The sequence below is a fragment of the Centropristis striata genome, chromosome 13 (assembly GCF_030273125.1).
Source record: "Centropristis striata isolate RG_2023a ecotype Rhode Island chromosome 13, C.striata_1.0, whole genome shotgun sequence".
Lineage (NCBI taxonomy): Eukaryota > Metazoa > Chordata > Actinopteri > Perciformes > Serranidae > Centropristis > Centropristis striata.
In genome coordinates this window covers 33960330-33979627 of record NC_081529.1, presented here as the reverse complement: position 1 = coordinate 33979627, position 19298 = coordinate 33960330, and the positions used below count along the sequence as shown (strand labels likewise).

At 34.6% G+C, this 19298-nt stretch overlaps 1 protein-coding gene across 1 annotated transcript in view; it reads left to right on the top strand.

The window, feature by feature from the left end:
* Positions 1-2936: 2936 nt before the first annotated feature.
* Positions 2937-19298, top strand: part of arhgap17b (Rho GTPase activating protein 17b) — a 50215-nt gene continuing 33853 nt past the window's right edge. The window contains 2 exon segments of the mRNA XM_059348025.1: positions 2937-3343; positions 14666-14705. Of these exon segments, the coding sequence (XP_059204008.1) occupies positions 3291-3343; positions 14666-14705 (93 nt within the window). The 5' untranslated portion in view covers positions 2937-3290.

Below are 19298 nucleotides of genomic sequence, written 5' to 3'. Positions count from 1 at the left end.
TTGTACCTCTCCTCTTTACATAATGAAATATTCAAGACCCAAACATAAACAAAAAGGGTAAAAAGAAAAAACGAGGATCCAATTAATTCCCACTGCCAGAATTAACTTTCTAAATGGGTGTACATACATACTAAATACATGTAAATATCTGTTCATATATTCCGTAAAGAACAATAAAAAATACAATTTTACATGAACATTTATATCTTCCGTCTTTTAAGTGACTTTAAAGCAGCCCAGCTCAGCACAGTGTCAGAGAAAAGTTTGACTGCAAAACGAGGAATCGAAACCTGTGAAAAAAGGAACAAATAAAGACTAAATTTATCCTGCAGAAGAAGTTTATTCTCTCTGTATGAACACTCACTGGACTAGATTTGCTGCTTGTAAATCTCAGGTGTGAAACTATGCTGCTAGTTGTTCTTTAACGTCAACAAATTAGGGTTAAAGTACCTTCTGCAGGGTTTCTCCACTCTATGCACATAGACCACATGGTTCCCTGCATTTATTGGGGTCATAACGTCCCCAACAGTCCCGTGATGAACCGGGCTCACAGGTCAATGACATTAGTGCTGCTCAGATAGGAACGGCTTCACAATGTATACAATATTAACCCTGGTAGTTTGGGCTTTATGAGACCTAAACATCATGAAGTCTGTAACAACGTGCACTGAGGAGATGAAGCTTTTATTGTCTGTGCAGGAAGACTGAAATGAGCAGCAGGAGATTAAATAAATTCACATAATGAAACCATCCCAGACCTGCATCAGGTGTGGTTCTTCTACTGTGTCTGGGAATAAAATAAAGTCCAACAGTTCTGGTGGGAGATTAACCCTTTGGAGTTTGGGGCTATTTTGACTCCTTTTCATTCTGTCTGTATAAACCAGTCCTGGGGTTTTATTTTTCAGCACAACCTCACCTATGTGACCTGATCATTTTTTCATTTTGACTTACTGGATCAATATTTTGAACACAAAAACCCCCCCAAAAAACGCACAAAAACACATATAAAAACACAAAAAACACACCAAAAGCGCACAAAAAATGACAAAAAACACACATAAAAACACACTAAAAAATAAAAAAACACATAAAAACACACAAAAAACACATAAAAAACACAAAAAAACACACAAAACATTTTTTTTTTACAAAAAAACATACATAAAACACACAGAAAATGACAAAAATCACACAGAAAACACACAAAAAACACATAGAAACACAAAAAATGACAAAAGACACAAAAGACACATAAAACACAAAAACATTTTTTTTTTTACAAAAAAGACACATAAAAAAGACACATAAAACACGCACAAAACAAGCACAAAAACACACAAAAATGACAAAAATCACATATAAAAAAACACAAAACACACAAAAACACACAAAAAATGGAAAAAAAAAACACAAAAAAGACACATAAAACACACAGAAAATGACAACAAAACACATAAGGAATCACCTCCATTGTATTTAGTTAGCTGCAGAAAATCACACAGGTGGACATGAAAAAAACTAAAGTTGTATGTATTTTATTTTATTTCTATTTTTAAGTACTTTATTTTAAAAAAAGAAAAGAAAAAAATCAACATGAAAAACTAATAAAAAAATAAAATCATGCCAGTTAATAAAAAGTGATGTATTTGACATTTTTATTTTTATTGTATTTTATTGCTTGAAGTTTGTCTAGGTTGTTCTTTTTATTTCATTGTGTTGTTATTGTCTCTGTGTGTAATGCTGCTGCTACACTGTAATTTCCCAGTTTTCCAATTTTCAGGAGTGCTCATGTAATGACAGAGCAGCAACCACAAGGTGGCAGCAGAGAGCTGATCTCCGATCAGTCAGAACATTTACCTGTTAACACTATAAAACTGACCTCTGATCACTGGAATAAATCGAGCATTTCATTCAATTCATAAAGCGTTTCAGTCAGTTGCAGCTTTTGATAATTTTTCTTCTTTTCTTTCCTTTTTTTCTGTAGTTGGTGTGATTATATTTTTTGTTGTGTTGTTGATGTTTTTTATTATTATTATTATTATTATTATTATTATTATTATTATTTTACCAATTTGCACCATTTAGTGCAGTTCAGCAAAGTATTTTAAATAGCTAAATTAATGTCATATTTTTCTGAATTAATGAGATATTTACATCAGATTTACATCAGAACAAGTTTTCATTGAAAAATAATATTACCTGCCAACACTATCATGTCCAAAACTGACCAGTTGCAGCTTTTGATTTTTTTTTTCATTTCTTTTTTTCTGTAGTCGGTGTGATTATAGTTTTGTTTTTTAATTAATTAATGAATTTATTTATTCTATACCAATTTGCACCATTAGTTCAGCAAAGTATTTCAAATAACTAAATTATTTTGTCATATTTTTCTGAATTAATGAGATCTTTAGATCAGATTTTTTTTAAACAAATTTGCATTGAAAAAAAATCTTATTTTTCTGATCTTATTTATTTATTTTTTTTATCTACTTGAGATAATCAAATTAATAATAAACTTCGTTTTGAGATGCCACCTTTCCATGGCTGGGTTAAACCATTAGTTCAGCAATGTATTTTAAATAACTAAATTTTTCATTGTTAAAAATTTAAAAGTTTAAAAATTTAAAATTTAAAACATAAAAGTTTTCATTTAAAAAACAAACATTAAATCAGATTTTTTTTTTTTAAAAAAAAGCAGAATTGTCTCGCAAAGAAATCTGGAAATTATCTGGAAAAGTTTTCATTGAAAAAAAATATTACCTGCCAACACTAAAACACTTCTTTTTACGCCTTCTCATGCCTGATTTAACACTATAATATGATTTTTAATAGTCAACCTATACTTACAGCACTGTGACTCTGCTGTAACAGACCAATAGCTGAGTCAAACCTTTTCTTTTTTTTTCCTCCTCCTTGCTGAGGTATCACATGTCACAGTGGGCCGAGCAGCTTACAGTAGGGAAGTAAAGGCACTTCCTCCTTCCTACCACACTGGTTGCACTCAAAGCCAATTTGTTTAATAGGAAGTCGGATCATCGTGGCAATGTGGATCTAGCAGCTCGTCAGGAAGCGACCTCTGCGTGTTTCTCTCCACGGTGAATGTCACCGAGTTTCCCCGGTGAAACCAGCCGCCTGTAGCGCGTTAAAGTGGTCGGAGCGCAGCGCGGTTTGTGCCACAATGGCTGCGACGTAGCGCAACTTTTCGTTTCCACGGTGGATGAAGTAGAGAGCAACGAGCTGCCGACAACTTTTACTCTCGCAGGAAACACAGAGGAGGAAAAAAAACAAACATGAAGAAACAGTTTAATCGCATGAGGCAACTCGCCAACCAGACAGTTGGACGGTGAGTGTTTGTTTTAACAACATGCATTGTTGCAAAAAAAAGTTAATGTCATGCATTTATTTATTACTCCGGCAGGGCAACATTGTTGTTGCTTTCCTTGATTTGTCACTTTTCTTCTGTTGTCATCTTGTTGGAGAAGGGCTGGGCGACGTTATGCGTAATAATAAATACCTGGATGGGTTATGAAGTCTGAGGGAAACATCTGAGTTATGTGAAAAAGAAACTCACTCACCAAGCCCACATGTCACATGAACTTTGATTTTTATTGCAACACAAGGAGTTTAACAAGGCAAATGGGTCTCAAAATTAGCCTCCGATCAGTGCAATAAATCAATTAAAGCACTTCAGTCAGTTGCAGCTTTTATTTTTTTTCTCTTCTTTTGTTTTCTTTTTTTCTGTAGTCGGTGTGATTATAGTTCTGTTGTGTTTTTTTTAATTTTTTTTTATTTTCTTTACCAATTTGCACCATTAGTTCAGCAAAGTATTTTAAATAACTAAATTTTTTTTCATATTTTTCTGAATTAATGAGATATTTACATCAGCTTTTTAAAAAAAACTTTACCCGCCAACACTAACTTGTCCGAACTGACCTCAGCTTTTGATTTTTTCTTCTTTTCTTTTCTTTTTGTCTGTAATTATTTATTTTATACCAATTTACACCATTATTTTCTGAATTAATGAGATATTTACATCAGATTTTTTTTAAAAAAGTTTTCACTGAAAAAACAAGGCAATGAGTCTACGTCGCTACGTTTTTTGTTTTTTGTTTACGGCCGATGCCGATTATTATGACGATCAGTCTTAACCGATCCCCGATATGTGCTGCCGATTTTTTGGGGGGCCAATTCTTGATGCAGATATTGCCTTTTCTCCCTCCATTTACATGATAAAAATGACACAATGATAACAAATGTTACACAAGTCTCAATTTAAACAAACAAAGAAACATTTATTGACAAAACAAACACATTAACAGTTTGATAGCAAACAATGTGTTTGTTGTTATCGGCCTCGAGGTGGTGGCGCCTCAGATGATCCACATATTTGATGTGTTTTTCTTTTTTACGGTATCAGCGAATCAGCGAACACACGCACTTATCGGCCGACGCCGATACAAGTAAAAAACGCAAATATCGGCCCCATATATTTACCTCTACTCAAAATAATGTTTAATTAAGCACGAGGGTTTAATATCCTCCTACTATCTGTGTGTCTACTGTATATAAAGTAATAAGTCAGCAATTAGCTGCAGCTTACATCAATTAATCTTTTTTTTTTAATAAATTCTCTATTTAGAAATAAAGTAGTATGAAAGTCTTCCATATGTTGTGTGAGGCCGAGAAGACGTCTTCAAATGTCTTGTTTTGTCTCTAAAACACAAATATCTAAATTTAATCAGCATTTATAAAGTATTTTCTTGTCAATTATATGGCAGAACAACATTTCTTTTGATGGAAAAACTTTATATTTATACGGTAGAAAATAGAATAAAATGACAATCTTAACTGTGAAATCAACAGTGCCAATATCTTTATACCGTAATATTAAAAAAAGTTCTACCGTATTTATGACGGTAAAGTTCTGGCAACCACGGCTGCCGCTTTTTTTTAATTTATTTTTTTTACAGTGTATTGTCACAAGGACACAATTACTCTAAAAATAAAGGGACTTCCCAGTCTAAATTACTGTTTTTGCTGATATTGACATTTAAATTTACAGTAGAAAACCAACTCACTGTATTTTTTAGGGTGAAGTTCTGGCAACCACAGCTGCCGGTCTTTTACCGTAAATTAGTCTGCTTAGTCTGGGGACCCTCGTCTGCTTTGGGTCCCCAAGATCTAAGACTTTATATTATTTCTGCAGCTCTAGGTAAGGGTGTGCACACAAACACATATTTCCTGATGTGGTGATACTGGCAGTTAGTCTGACAGCGTATCTGGACCATCTCCTCTCCTTCATCTCCGTCCCCACAGGGCTTTCTCTATCAGCCCCCACTGAGACCACTATTGCTGCATTAATGCCGTCTGCAGATGAAGCCTTCATAACGTCTCTTCAGAATGACTTTTCCAGCCAATAGCCTGTAGCCACACCACACTAGCCTTGAATTCCTCACATACGTTCCTCTGTATGTTGTGTAAGAGCAGTAAACCAGCAAGGAGCAAAGTGACAGCTTGTGTACCACACTGCAAAAAAAGAAAAGTTGGGTGAACTCAAAATTTCAAGGCAACAAACTTCGATATAAAATTTAATGTTGGACAATTAAACTAAATATTTTAAGTTTTGCTTCTGAGTTTGCTCAACTCTGAATTCAGATTTTTGTCAACTCAACTGTAAGTTGAAACACGATAAGGGTTGTTTACCTGTGTGGACTCCAGCTGGAGGCAGCAACAACAGCCACAATGAGACTTCAAGTGCAACTCGGAAAGTTGGCTTTCCCGCATTTCACAACAAAGAAATAAGAGTTATCAGAACTATTGTCCCTTGTTGTGAACCCCAACTTAAAGATATAAGTAACAACAACTCACCAACTTGTTTTTGAGCAGACAACTGGCTTCCTTTGTTGTGCTAACTTACATTATTGCCCTAAATGTCAATAATTTATATTTCCAAGTTTTACCAACTTAAATCACTGTTTTAGGCCAAAAAATACAAATTGGCTTTTTTGCAGTGTGAGAAGCGGAGGTGTTTTGTGAGCACACACCCACTGTGGATTACTGCTGCAGACCAGGAAACCCTCAGGTGCCATTTGTAGCTCTGCATGACTAAAGCAGAGTGGGAGTTATTATGTTATGGTGGAGGTTAGCAGCATGGTGTTTTATTAAAAGGAGGGTAAAGTGAAAGTATGTATAAATATGTATAAAGATGTGTCAGGTGTCAAGTTATTAGAGGTGTGAATCAGCAGAGGTCCCACACTGCAAAAAAAGTGGTGATTAAAAACACTAAATCTGAGGGAAATGATCTCGCTGCATAGACAGATAATTAAAACAGATAAGTGTTTTATGGAGTTGCAGACATTGTTGTATTTGTATTGTTTTTCTGAAAACAGTAAAAACAAAACTTTATTAACTGACAGCTAAGCATAATACGGACGGAAAGATACTTCCAGCTCTGCACTAGTTAGTTTAAAGGCACAAACGTAAAGAAAAAGTAATAAAATGCATCATAAAAGTGTAGGTCCATCTTTGGGATTTGGGGATTTTTTTCCCCCCCTAAGCTCAGTTTTACTGTTTTTCTACACGGTCCCCCATAAAGTTAGAATCATTTTGTTTTCAGACACAATCCTGTTAATTGTGGTTTCATTTTCATTGTGATATGTTTGAAAAAGATTGATTAATAAAGTTTTGAGAAGATATGCACTTTATAAGAATAAATCAAATTGTCATAATCATTTAATTGAAAAAGAGGTCAAAAATATTTTATTCAACTTTATGGGCGACCATGTATCCATTAAAAAAAACGTTTAAAAAACTATATTCATGAAGCCACAGTATCTATATAACAGTATAAGATTGCAAACTTATGTGTGGATACTGACACTGATGCTGTTTATTTTGTATTTGTTGATGTTTTTCACTTTTCTGTGCTAGGAAAATAAAAATAGGAAGGTGAATGTCACCTTATCTTCAAGGCAAATGTGAGCAGATACTGATGTTCACCAAAACAAAGCCTGTTTTTCTTCAAAACAGAAACAAGCGATAGTTCACAACTATCAAATGTTGGTTTGACACATCAACAGTCAAATGTTGCCTTAATGAAATAGTCTAAAACTGTCAAAATTCTATTTACACCCAGAACTTTCTGATCAAAGAAGAAGTGCCACGATGGAAAGAGGTCAAAAATATTATATTCAGCTTTAAAGGCGACCATGTAGGATCCATTACTTTAAAAAGTAAAACCCCATCCTTCCACCAGCTCTATTCAAACTGAATGAACGTGGATTTTAAAGTGACCAGTGGGTTTGTGTCCCCGGTGACAGTTAGTGATGATGTGGTTCTCTGTTTGGCACAGGAAGGGCCGGGCACGCAGGGCTTTTTTTTGCGGAGTAAGCATTTCCATGTTGTTGATGGGGACACAGCGGATAGTTGGGACGTCACACAGCCACAGAGGCTGGTTCTGTAAAGAGGAAGCTCTTTGATTTACATGCAGTAGTTAAAGCCTGCAGTGTTTATGAATTTCTGCAAACCTCTGGAGCACAAAACTAATTTAATACATGAACACCAGCAGGTGTTTAGTGTTTGTCTTCTGTGTGTTTGATGAACTAGTGCAGCACCCGTATAAAATATCTATTCGTATAGTGCAGGGGTCGGCAACCCTAAAATATATGTATATATATATATATATATATATATATATATATATACACAGTACAGCCCAAAAGTTTGGACACACACCTTCTCATTCAATGCGTTTTCTTTATTTTATTTACATTGTAGATTCTCTCTGAAGGCATCAAAACTATGAATGAACACATATGGAATTATGTACTTAACAAAAAAGTGTGAACTAAAAAAAATGTCTTTTTATTTTAGATTCCTCAAAGTAGCCACCCTTTGCTTTGTTAAGTACATAATTCCACATGTGTTCATTAATAGTTTTGAATCTACAATGTAAATAGTCATGAAAATAAAGGAAACGCATTGAATGAGAAGGTGTGTCCAAACTTTTGGCCTGTACTGTATATACATATATATACATATATATATATATATAAACAAAAATTGAACTATATCGATATATGTGATATGATCTAATTCCATATCACATTAAAAAATATATTGATGTATATCTTTTACATCGATATATCGCCCAGCCCTAGTCTGCAACTCCATAAAACTCTTACTTTTCATAAGGTACCACACCATCCAGCACATACACATTGAACATTGATATTCGCTGGAAACTATTAGAATATTATTGTTAAATGGAACCTTGTAGCCACTTTAAAACTCCTAAACATAGGTAGGTTAAATAGACTTACAGATGAGATGAGTCAGGGTGGAAATCCAGAGTGAATTGTGTTACTGACCAGGTGTAGGCCTATCACACAATGGGGCGGAGCTCCTCTAAAACGGGGCGGAGCTCCCCTAAAAGGTGTCCGATCGGAAACAGTGCAATGCTGCAACACGTCCTACGTAAATAATAATGATATTTTGAAAAATGAAATCCGCAAGCCACATACGAAATCTGAGATCAATCTGACAAACGGTCAGCGAGATATGCCCTAGACCAGGGGTCTCAAACTCAAATTGGGGGCCTGGGGGCCGCAAAATTACAAAAAAAGACACAAAATGACCAAAAAAAGACACAAAATGACCAAAAAAGACACAAAATGACTGAAAAAACATTAAATTACTTTAAAAAGACACAAAATGACAAAAAAAGACACAAAAGGACCAAAAAATACACAGAATTACCAAAAAATACACAAAATTATTTAAAAAAAGACACAAAATGACCAAAAAAAGACACAAAATTATTTTAAAATGACAGAAAAAAACTAAATTACTTAAAAAAGACACAAAATGACAAAAACAGTAATTAAAGGGACCTTCCACACACAACACAGTAAAGTGCCATTCATATAAAACTCACATTAAATTTTCATATCAAGGTGGGGGCCACAAAATATCGTCACGAGGGCCACAATTGGCCCGCGGGCCGCGAGTTTGAGACCCATGCCCTAGATACACACACACACACACACACACACACACACACAGACGTTTCTTGCTTTTAGATTTTCTCACACGCTTAGTGATGAAAAGTTGAGCACACAGTTTCTGTTTCTACTCCTTCTGGCCCTCTGTTTGTTTGGCTCCAGGTCTTCTTGCAGCGTCTGGGCTCCAGCGTTGTGGGAATCTATTCTTAGAACAATAGCTGCTGGCCAGAGCCGAGCTGCTCTCCAGTCAAATCAATGCTGATTTAATATTGATAGGAATCTAAAGATCGCTCATGTGGCTTTTTCTCCTTCCGAGGCGAGCCAGTAGAGCCTAATGTGTAATGTGATCATGTGGATCAGTGTGGAGGTATTCTGACTGCAGATCAGATCTTATCTGTCATATATACAATATGTAGTCAATGTGGACTGTTGAAGTAACAAGCGCTGACTTTTACATGTGTTTAACCCTCTATGGTACGCATTATGATGCCAGTTAGGAGTGTTTTTTGTCTTAAAATAGACTAAATAAACATAATCTGAAGAAAAAAAATGTCAGAAGTTTTTGGGGTTTGTTGGCAACATTTTACCATAACGGTGCACAAGTGAAAAAGAGAGTTTTTAAATTAATTTATTAAATAAACATGTGTAAAAGATTCAGTAGCTTCAACAGGGAACAATACATAACATTTTAAATTTAAAAACATCATAAAAGGAACTTTTTTAACCGTTTTCTTGTCTGAATGTTGCCTGTAGGAAACATTGAACCATTGAACCAACAACTGAATGTCTTCAACAGTCTTTAGTAATTTTGTGTCTTTTTTTGGTAATTTTGTGTCTTTTTTAAATACTTTTGAGTCTTTTTTGGTAAGTCTGTCTTTTTTTGGTAATTTTGTGTCTTTTTTTTAAGTAATTTATTTTTTTTGCTGTCATTTTATGTCTTTTTTTTGTCATTTTGTGTCTTTTTTTTTTTTTTTTTAGCAATTTTGTGTCTTTTTTTGGTCATTTTGATACTGCCCAGGTAATTTGAGTTTGAGACCCTTGGTCTGTGAGTATGAAACTATCAAAAATGAAGCTTTACTCTCCTATCAGTAGGAATATATATTTTTTTTCCAGATGGAAAATGGCCAGGAAATGAGGTTTTGAGTGATTTTTTTGTGGCGCAAAATGGCAAAGCTGTTTCCTTTGGAAAAGTCTGCAAAATAGGGTTTCAATATGAATTAAAATTGTTGTTGTTTTTTCACTTTTCTGTGCTAGGAAAAGGAAAAAGGAAGGTGAATGTCACCATGTTGAACGCTTAGTTCATCACTGCTGGCAGCTTTAATTTATCTTGTTTTAAGAGTTAATTTCTTATTTTAAGCATTCAACATGCTTATTTCTAGATTTAATAATCTTAATTTAAGAAATCTTGTCAAGGTAAATTATCTGTCCATGCAGCAAGATCATTTCCCTCAGATTTACTGTTTTTATCTGGTTTTTAGACACTCCTTTTTTCCCAGTGCACGATACGATTTTATCCCGATACTTGAGTCATGATACAATATTATTGCGATTTTAAGCATTTTGCGATATGGTGAGTATTGTGATACAATATATTGCGATTTGACTGTTTAACTGCATTTTGTGTCCACAAAATTAGTCTTAAAAATGTCCTGTGTTGTCCGACCAACAGTCCAAAAAACAGAGATATTCTATTTACTATCATAGAAGACCAAGAAAACCAGAGAAAATTCACATTTTTTAGACTTAAACCAGAACATTTTTGCCGTAAAAAAAAGACTAAGAACTTCCTAAAATAGGCGGTTTATGACACTCTGCACCACAATACAGAGAATCCTCATTACAGTATGCATGCCAAACAGCAAATCTATTGATCACATATGATAAAAAAAAGTGGCAGTAAAATTATAAAAAACAAGCCAGTTGAACAAAACGGTACAATTCAGACAGCAGGGTGCAGCTCAAGGCGTTTTTGATGAGCAGTGAGGATATTTTAGGCCTGAGTGAGGTCAGCCTGTATCTGCAGGGTGTAACTTACAGCAGGATTAGCTAATAGCTCTGGTGCAGGAGAGGGTTAATTGATCCCTGAGAGATTTAAATCTATAGTGTGGTTCTGCTCTGGTTGGTGGAGGAATGGGAGAGGTCTTCAGGGGTTTCTGTGTGTAGTTGTAACAGTGTGTGGTCGTGTATTTGTTGGATATCGACAGATTGAGCGATGAGCTCGTTTTGCTGCTTTCACTAGCTCAGCAGGATTAAAAAATACACTGAAAAGAAAAATCTATTTAATTTACAGTAAAATACCGGCAGCTGTGGTTGCCAGATCTTAACGTAAAAATTACAGAGTGGGTTTTTTTTCTGTAAATTTAAATGTAAATATCAGCAAAAACTGTAATTTAGACTGAAAAGTAATCTTATTTTGGGGGGTAATTGTGTCCTTGTGACAATATGGTATTTCTCCATTAATTTTATATTTCTATTTTATGTTTTCTACTATTCCTTGATATACGGTAATTTAAAGTGTCTATTATTTGATATGCAATTTTTAATTTTACTGTAATTTCTACAAACATTTTTTACAGTGTAGGTGGAAATCTGCTTTGAGAGTTTGAGGTCACATAAAGAAGCAAAAAACGCACAAAAAACACACAAAAAAATACAAAAAAACAGACAGAACACACACATAAAAACCACAAAAAACACACAAAAATTATTTTCAAAAAACAAACGAAAAACCCACACAAAATTACGAAAAACACAAATAAAAAACACACAAAACACATAAAAACACACAAAAAAGACAAAAAAAACTGAAAAAATTACAAAAAACACATAAAAACACACAAAAAAAATACAAAAAAACACACAGAACACATTTGCATTTTCGCAACATTTCCAAGATGTTTTGGATCGGCCTGTCACAATAATTACTATATCGACTTATCGTTCAATATATGAAAAAAGAAAACACAATGTTTTTTCTGGACTCAATATATTGTTGTTTACATACGTGACTTTTTGGGCTTTTTTGTGTTTAAAGTAAAGCTGCAAATGTTTGACAGGCAGCATGAATTGCAGAAAAAAACTTTGTTTCCCAAGCAGCCATTCCAGCTGTTATTTTAATAATAAAATAACATAATACAAAATGTTTTGTTAACCCTTTGATGCACAACATGGGTCTAAAGTGACCCGACAGAGTTTTTATGTTCTATATCTTTGCAATAAATTATTGTCATCATTCAGTATTCCAGGTTTTCCTCAATTAGTTTGTTTTTGATCATCATACATCCTAATTTTATGTTTTCCGTTATTCATTTTTGAATAAAATCCCTTTTTGTGTCACTACTCTTCTAATGCACAACATGGGTCAAAAATGACCCATATCCATTTTTTAAGCTAAGTAACTTGCTAAGCTAACTACTTAGCTAACTTCTTGGCCAAGTATTTAGCTAAGTAGCTTGCTAAGCTAACCACTTAGCTAACTTCTCGGCCAAGTATTTAGCTAAGTAGTTTGCTAAGCTAACTACTTAGCTAACTTCTTGGCTAAGTATTAAGCTAAGTAACAACAATACTATCGTACACGTGATAGTTTCTGGGAAAATAAAAATGTGTTATGATGACAGGCCTTGTGTTTTGGAGTGATGTCATCATGCTGATTTCTGCACACTCTGCTACAACGTGCAGTGTGTTTTAGACATCAACAAGCCACTTGGCAACTCCTACACAATTACACACAAACACACACACACACACACACACACCTCCAGCCCTGTTGCCATAACAAACAAGGTGCAGATGACACAAGAGGAAGTGTGTGTTCGGACGGTGTCAAAGGAATCCGACAGGTCCATGATGGAAAACAGCCCGAGGCAGGAGTGGATCGGTGGCGGGTTCTGTGGATACACGTTGAGTTTGTGTGCACAAACGGTACCCACATAGTTCCCATAGCAGCTCTGTCATGTGACGGCATTTTTATTGTGGATTTAAGCGCTTTGTAAGTTTGCTGCAGGGGGAAACTGCAGACAGGTCGGGCTGGAAAGTCTCTTAGTTTGCATTTGTTCATCTGGGTTTTAACAGCAAGTTAGATCTTGCTTTGTTGAAATACAACTTTCAATCCGTTAGATAACAGAGTACAGAGTGAAACTTGTTCAGATACTCCATATTCTCTAGAGATGTAGGTCAAATTCATTAACCCTTTGATGCACAACATATTGACCCCCCTTCTAATGCACAAAAATGACCCTCATTCATTCATTCCCCATGTTATTTAATGCTGCTGTGTGTTTCTGTGCTCTATCTTTTGATATCAACTTATTTTATGATTGAATATTCCAAGTATTCTTTGAATATCTTGTTTTTGAGAACAACAGATCATTATTTCCATTTTGCCTCTCATACTTTATGAAGAAAAAACTTTTTAAATTATTACATAGCTAACTTCTTGGCTAAGTAGCTTGCTAACCTAACTACCTAGCCAAGAAGTTAGCTAAGTAGTTAGATTAGCAAGCTACTTAGCCAAGAAGTTAGCTAACTAGTTAGCTTAACAAGCTACTTAGCCAAGAAGTTAGCTAAGTAGTTAGCTTAGCAAGCTACTTAGCTAAATACTTAGCCAAGAAGCTGCTAAATAGTTAGCTTAGCAAGCTACTTAGCTAAATACTTTGCCAAGAAGTTAGCTAAGTAGTTAGCTTAGCAAGCTACTTAGCTAAAAGATAGTTATGGGTCATTTTTGACCCATGTTGTGCATTAGAAGAGTAGTGACACAAAAAGGGATTTTGTTTAAAAAATAATAAAGGAAAACATAAAATTAGGATGTATGATGATCAAAAACAAACTAATTGAGGAAAATCTGGAATACTGAATGATGAAAATAATTTATTTCAAAGATATAGAACATAAAAACTCATACATATCGGGTCACTTTAGACCCATGTTGTGCATCAAAGGGTTAAAGTAGGACAGGTGTGTCCCTTAATGCTACCTTTACATACAAGATTTGGAAAAGACTCCCGGAAAACTATCATGTCACACCTGCTCACATCTAAAGACAAGTGTTTAGAGATTTTAGTCCCACACTGAGATTTTAGACAGATTGTCAATCTAGCAGGAAACTATTTACAAGACTACAACTAGATTCTTTTAGCAGTTTTTTTAAACTACCATGCTGTTTTTTTCCCATCATGCTCTTAGTAAAAACTGACTAAATGGAGGAGAAGCAGCTTTTGGTTCCAGCTGCTCTAGTGTGTGACTCAGTGGTTTGTGTTGAAAAAACAACAACAACAACAACAACAACAAAATAGGAGAAGACGCCACAAAATGCCCCTCACAAAGCTGAAAAAGGGTTTCTGTTTTTATCACATGAAACGTTGACTATTTTACAATAAAAATAGATATAAGGAAGAATAAAGGAAAGGAACATTTAGAAATGAATTCATGATATACATTTATGTCCTATTTAATTATAATGTGTTTAATTGAATAATTATATTTATCAGCTCTATCAACTTTCATTTAGTTAATCATACATTATTTATTACGTATTTATGTATACATTTATTTATACATTTTAACTGGGTCTCCTTACTGTTCTGTCTGTTTTAATGGTTTTTTTTTTTCATTTATTTGTTGTCAGTGTTTGACCTTTTCTTTCATATGTGTATTTCCCTCAACAGGGCTGAGAAAACTGAGGTGCTGAGCGATGACCTGCTGCTGGTGAATATGACTTTCTTCTTCTCTGTCACTGATGAACGCTGTTATTTCCTGTTCTAACCCACACTTTATTTTTAAAACACTGTGTCTTAGTGTAAGGGCTGCTCTTTAATACTCTAGTCCATGAAAGCACCAGCACATTACTTCTTCTTTGTTCTATGTCTTCACGTACGTCGAGCTGTCAGCTTCCCTGTAAACCAGGGGTCTCAAACTCTAATTACCTGGGGGCCGCTGGAGGCAGTATCAAAATGACCAAAAAAAGACACAAAATGACCAAAAAAGACACAAAATGACAGAAAAACCCCCGAAATTACTTTAAAAAGACACAAAATAACAAAAAAGATGCAAAATTACTAAAAAAGACACAAAATGACAGAAAACCCCCCGAAATTACTTAAAAAAGACACAAAATAACAAAAAAGACGCAAAATGACTAAAGAAAAAGACATAAAATGACCAAAATAGGCACAAAATTACCAAAAAAGACACAAAATTATTACACTAAGACACAAAATGGCCAAAAAAGACACAAAATGACAGAAAAATACTAAATTACTTAAAAAAATACACAAAATGACCAAAAAAACACACACAGAATTACAAAAAAAGAAACAAAATTACTATAAAAGACACAAAATTATTACAATAAGACACAAAATTACCAAAAAAGACACAAAATTATTACAATAAGACACAAAATTACCAAAAAAAGACACAAAATGACAAAAAAAGACACAAAATTACCAAAAAAAGACACAAAATTACTAAAAAAAGACACAAAATTACCAAAAAAAGACACAAAATTACTAAAAAAAAGACACAAAATTACCAAAAAACTTAATTAAAGCGACCTTCCACACACAACGCGGTAAAGTGCCATTCATATAAAACTCACATTAAACTTTCATATCAAGGTGAGGGCCACAAAATATCGTCACAAGGGTTGGAATTGTGTTTTTTTAAAGTAATTTTGTGTCTTTTTTGGTCATTTTGTGTCTTAATGTGGTCATTTTGATACTGCCTCCAGCGGCCCCCAGGTAATTAGAGTTTGAGACCCCTCCAAAGGGTTAAAAAGTGGTTTTGTGGACGAGTAAAATGAGGAAGTTATCAAAGGACTTACAAGTTCTCTGTTAAAGTCATCAGCCTGGGCAGCTTGTTGATGCCAAGTCTCTCTCTCTAGTCTTTGAAACATTACTAGGGAGTCTTTCATTGAGTAACGCCTCGCCAGCTCGGGGGTTTGGCGCTGCAGGAAAAGTGCCTCATGGTTTTCCGCTCAAGGCGAACTCCAGCTATGTTCTGTTATCTTGAAATCACTCTTGATGTCCACTGTGTGTGTGTGTGGGGGATGGGAGCACTCCGGCTCAGTGAAACTGTGAGATCACTGCTAGGAAAAGAGGGTCAAGGAGGCTGAAAACGATTGTTTTAACCCGTTGGAGTTTGGGGCTGTTTTGTTGGTTTTTGACTCTTTTTTGACTTTCATTCTGTCTGTATATGCAACTTAAATAATGATCACCATGTCAAGCTGGTATCATCTTTTTCAGCACAACCTCACCTCATTATTATTATTATCCAAAAAACACAAATAAAAAAAACACATGAAAACACACAGAACACACACATAAAAAACACAAAAAAATATTAAAAAAACAAACAAAAAACACAAAAAAAACCCCACAAATAACTGAAAAAATTACAAAAAACACACACAAAATAACAAAAAACACAAATAAAAAACAGACAAAAAAACTAATAAAAACACAAAAATCACAAAAAAATCCCACACAAAAAAATTGTAAAAAACAAACGAAAAAAACTCCACAAATAACTGAAAAAATTACAAAAAACACACACAAAATTACGAAAAACACAAATAAAAACACACATAAAAACCACAAAAAACCACACAAAAAATTATTTAAAAAAACAAATGAAAATACAAATAACAAAAAAAATTGAAGAAACACACAAAAAAAATCATACAAAAAAACAGTAAACACAAAAGATTGCATTAAAAATGTTGAAATGCACAATTGCAAAATTTGAAAAATCTGCAAAAAAGTAAAATAATTTTACACTTGGTCGTGGTGATTTTTACCTTTGATGAAAAAAGGTTGACAAACTAAATTGGACATGGAAACCTCTATAAAAGACAGAACTTTAGAGTTCAGCTGACAGCAGGAAACATGCTGCTGAAGTTTTTACATCATGAAGAAGTCAAAGTGCTCCGGAGCTTTTTCTTTTAAATAGAAAGGCGCTTTTGTTGAAGGAAAGTGAAGGTCAAGTTTAAAGACTCTCATTCAATCATGAAGTCTTAGTTTTTATGACTTGCAGCAGTGAACTATGAACCCCATGTGGTTTGCACACACAGTTACACACAACGCAAACACTTGAGCAAACTGATTGTTTCTTTATTGAATGAGCAGAAACGTGTCGTTCTGCTGTGATCAGGAAAACCCACAAAACCACAAAAAAATCACGAAGAATTATAAAAAACACAAAAAAAACCCACAAAAAACTGAAATTACAAGAAACACACAAAAAATACAAAAAACACACACAAAATTACGGAAAACACAAAAAAAACACACATAAAAACACACAAAAAAACACATAAAAATGACCAAAAAACACATAAAAATACGCAGAACACACACATAAAAAACACAAAAAAATACACACAAAAAATGATTTAAAAAACAAACGAAAACCACAAAAAATTATAAAAAACAAACGGAAAACACAAAAAACCCACAAAAAATGAAAAAGTTACAAAAAACACACAAATAAAAAACACAAAAAAATTACAAAAAACCACATAAAAACACACATAAAAAATTATTTTAAAAAACCAAACGAAAAACACAGAAAAACCCACAAAAAACTGAAAAAATGACAAGAAACACAAAAACACACACAAAATTACGGAAAACCCAAATAAAAAACACAGTAAAAACACACATTAAAACACACAAAAAATTATTCAAAAAAAACAAACGAAAAACACAAAAACCCCACAAAAAACTGAAAAAATTACAAAAAGCACACAAAATTACGGAAAACACAAATAAAAAACGCACCAAAAACACATATAGAATTACTAAAAAACACATAAAAACACACAGAACACACAGAAAAAAACACAAAAAATTATTTTAAAAAAACCAAACAAAAAACCCACACACAGTTACACACAACGCAAACACTTGAGCAAACTGTTTCTTTATTGAATGAGCAGAAACGTGTCGTTCTGCTGTGATCAAGACAAACTGTTGAGGCTTGTCGTGGTAATAATAGTTACATTTTGTCATATTAATACACCACTAGCACCAGAGTGTAGCCGACCCCTCCAGAGAAAGCCTCTCCCGTCTTCTGGTCGTCGTCCTGAGCGTCAGCAGCTTTGTGCTGCGTTAGACATTCCTTCAGCTGCAGGAATGTGACTGTCACTAAGCGCTCAGCGTAGTGGAAGTGGCTGGATGTCTTTTGGCAAAAAAACAACAACACTTGAGCTCCAAGTCAGATTACAGTCATGGTGATAAAATGTTGCTGCTCTTTAGTCACTTTAGCTGATTTTAATTTTTTCCCTCTTTCTTAAACATGAGCAGAGAAAGAACAGTTTTTCCTTTTCCCCCCCTCCCCAATACGCTCCCTCACCCCCTCCTCTGAGCCGTCCAACCTGAAATTCGACACTATGATTTCCATGGTGTCATAGTAGTTTTTTCTTTTTCCATTTTTTTCCGTAGTCCTTTGCAGTTGGAGAAGGCCTTTGTCTTGTTTGGACACGTTGAGGGGCTCAGAGAGTCTACAGCTCAGTGTTACTGCAGATACACAGAGGGCTGCTGCTGTTGTTGTTGTTGTTGTTGTTGTTGTTGTTGTTGTTGGTACTGGAGCATATTTATATTTAATACTGTATTTTAAGCAGGTATCAATGGTGATTGTAACCTTTCTCACCAAGCCACAAAAGCCAGATGTTAGTCGTTTTTTTTTTGTCCAGTGGGAAAGGGGAGGATTTTGTCATTTTTGCTGTTTCCGCCTGTTTCCAGTCTTTGTGCTAAGCTAACCTAAGCTAAGCTAAGCTAAGCTAACTGGCTGCTGGCTCCAGCTTCATATTCAACATAAAGACATGAGATCGGTAACGTTTAATGTGTCAAATGTCAAACTAGAGAGACGAGGAAGATGAAGAGAAGCAGAGCAGTGACATTTTTATGATATCTGTTTTTGGCTTTTTTATACCTTAAAGTGGTCATTTTAAGACAAAGTTTTGGCTGTTTTTTAGAATTGGCATGACGAGACAAACAAGCTAAATTGACAATAATGGCCGTACATTTCAGATGAACGGAGTACTGAACCAGAATTAGTTCTCAGGGTTGATCATGATGGCATGCTTTCAGATGGCACTAGTACGGGGGGATAAGTCCCCCAGATTCATAGTGATCCTGATCCGTCCCCCCCACTTACAGCGACAAACATCTCCGGCAAAACAGAGGATTAATGTTCCATTAGTTAGATTATTTACATTGCAGCACATAGAGAGTCTGAAGGCTAATGGTGCGTTCAAGGTCTACGCGAATGTCAGAATTCTCAATGTTGTTTCGAGCT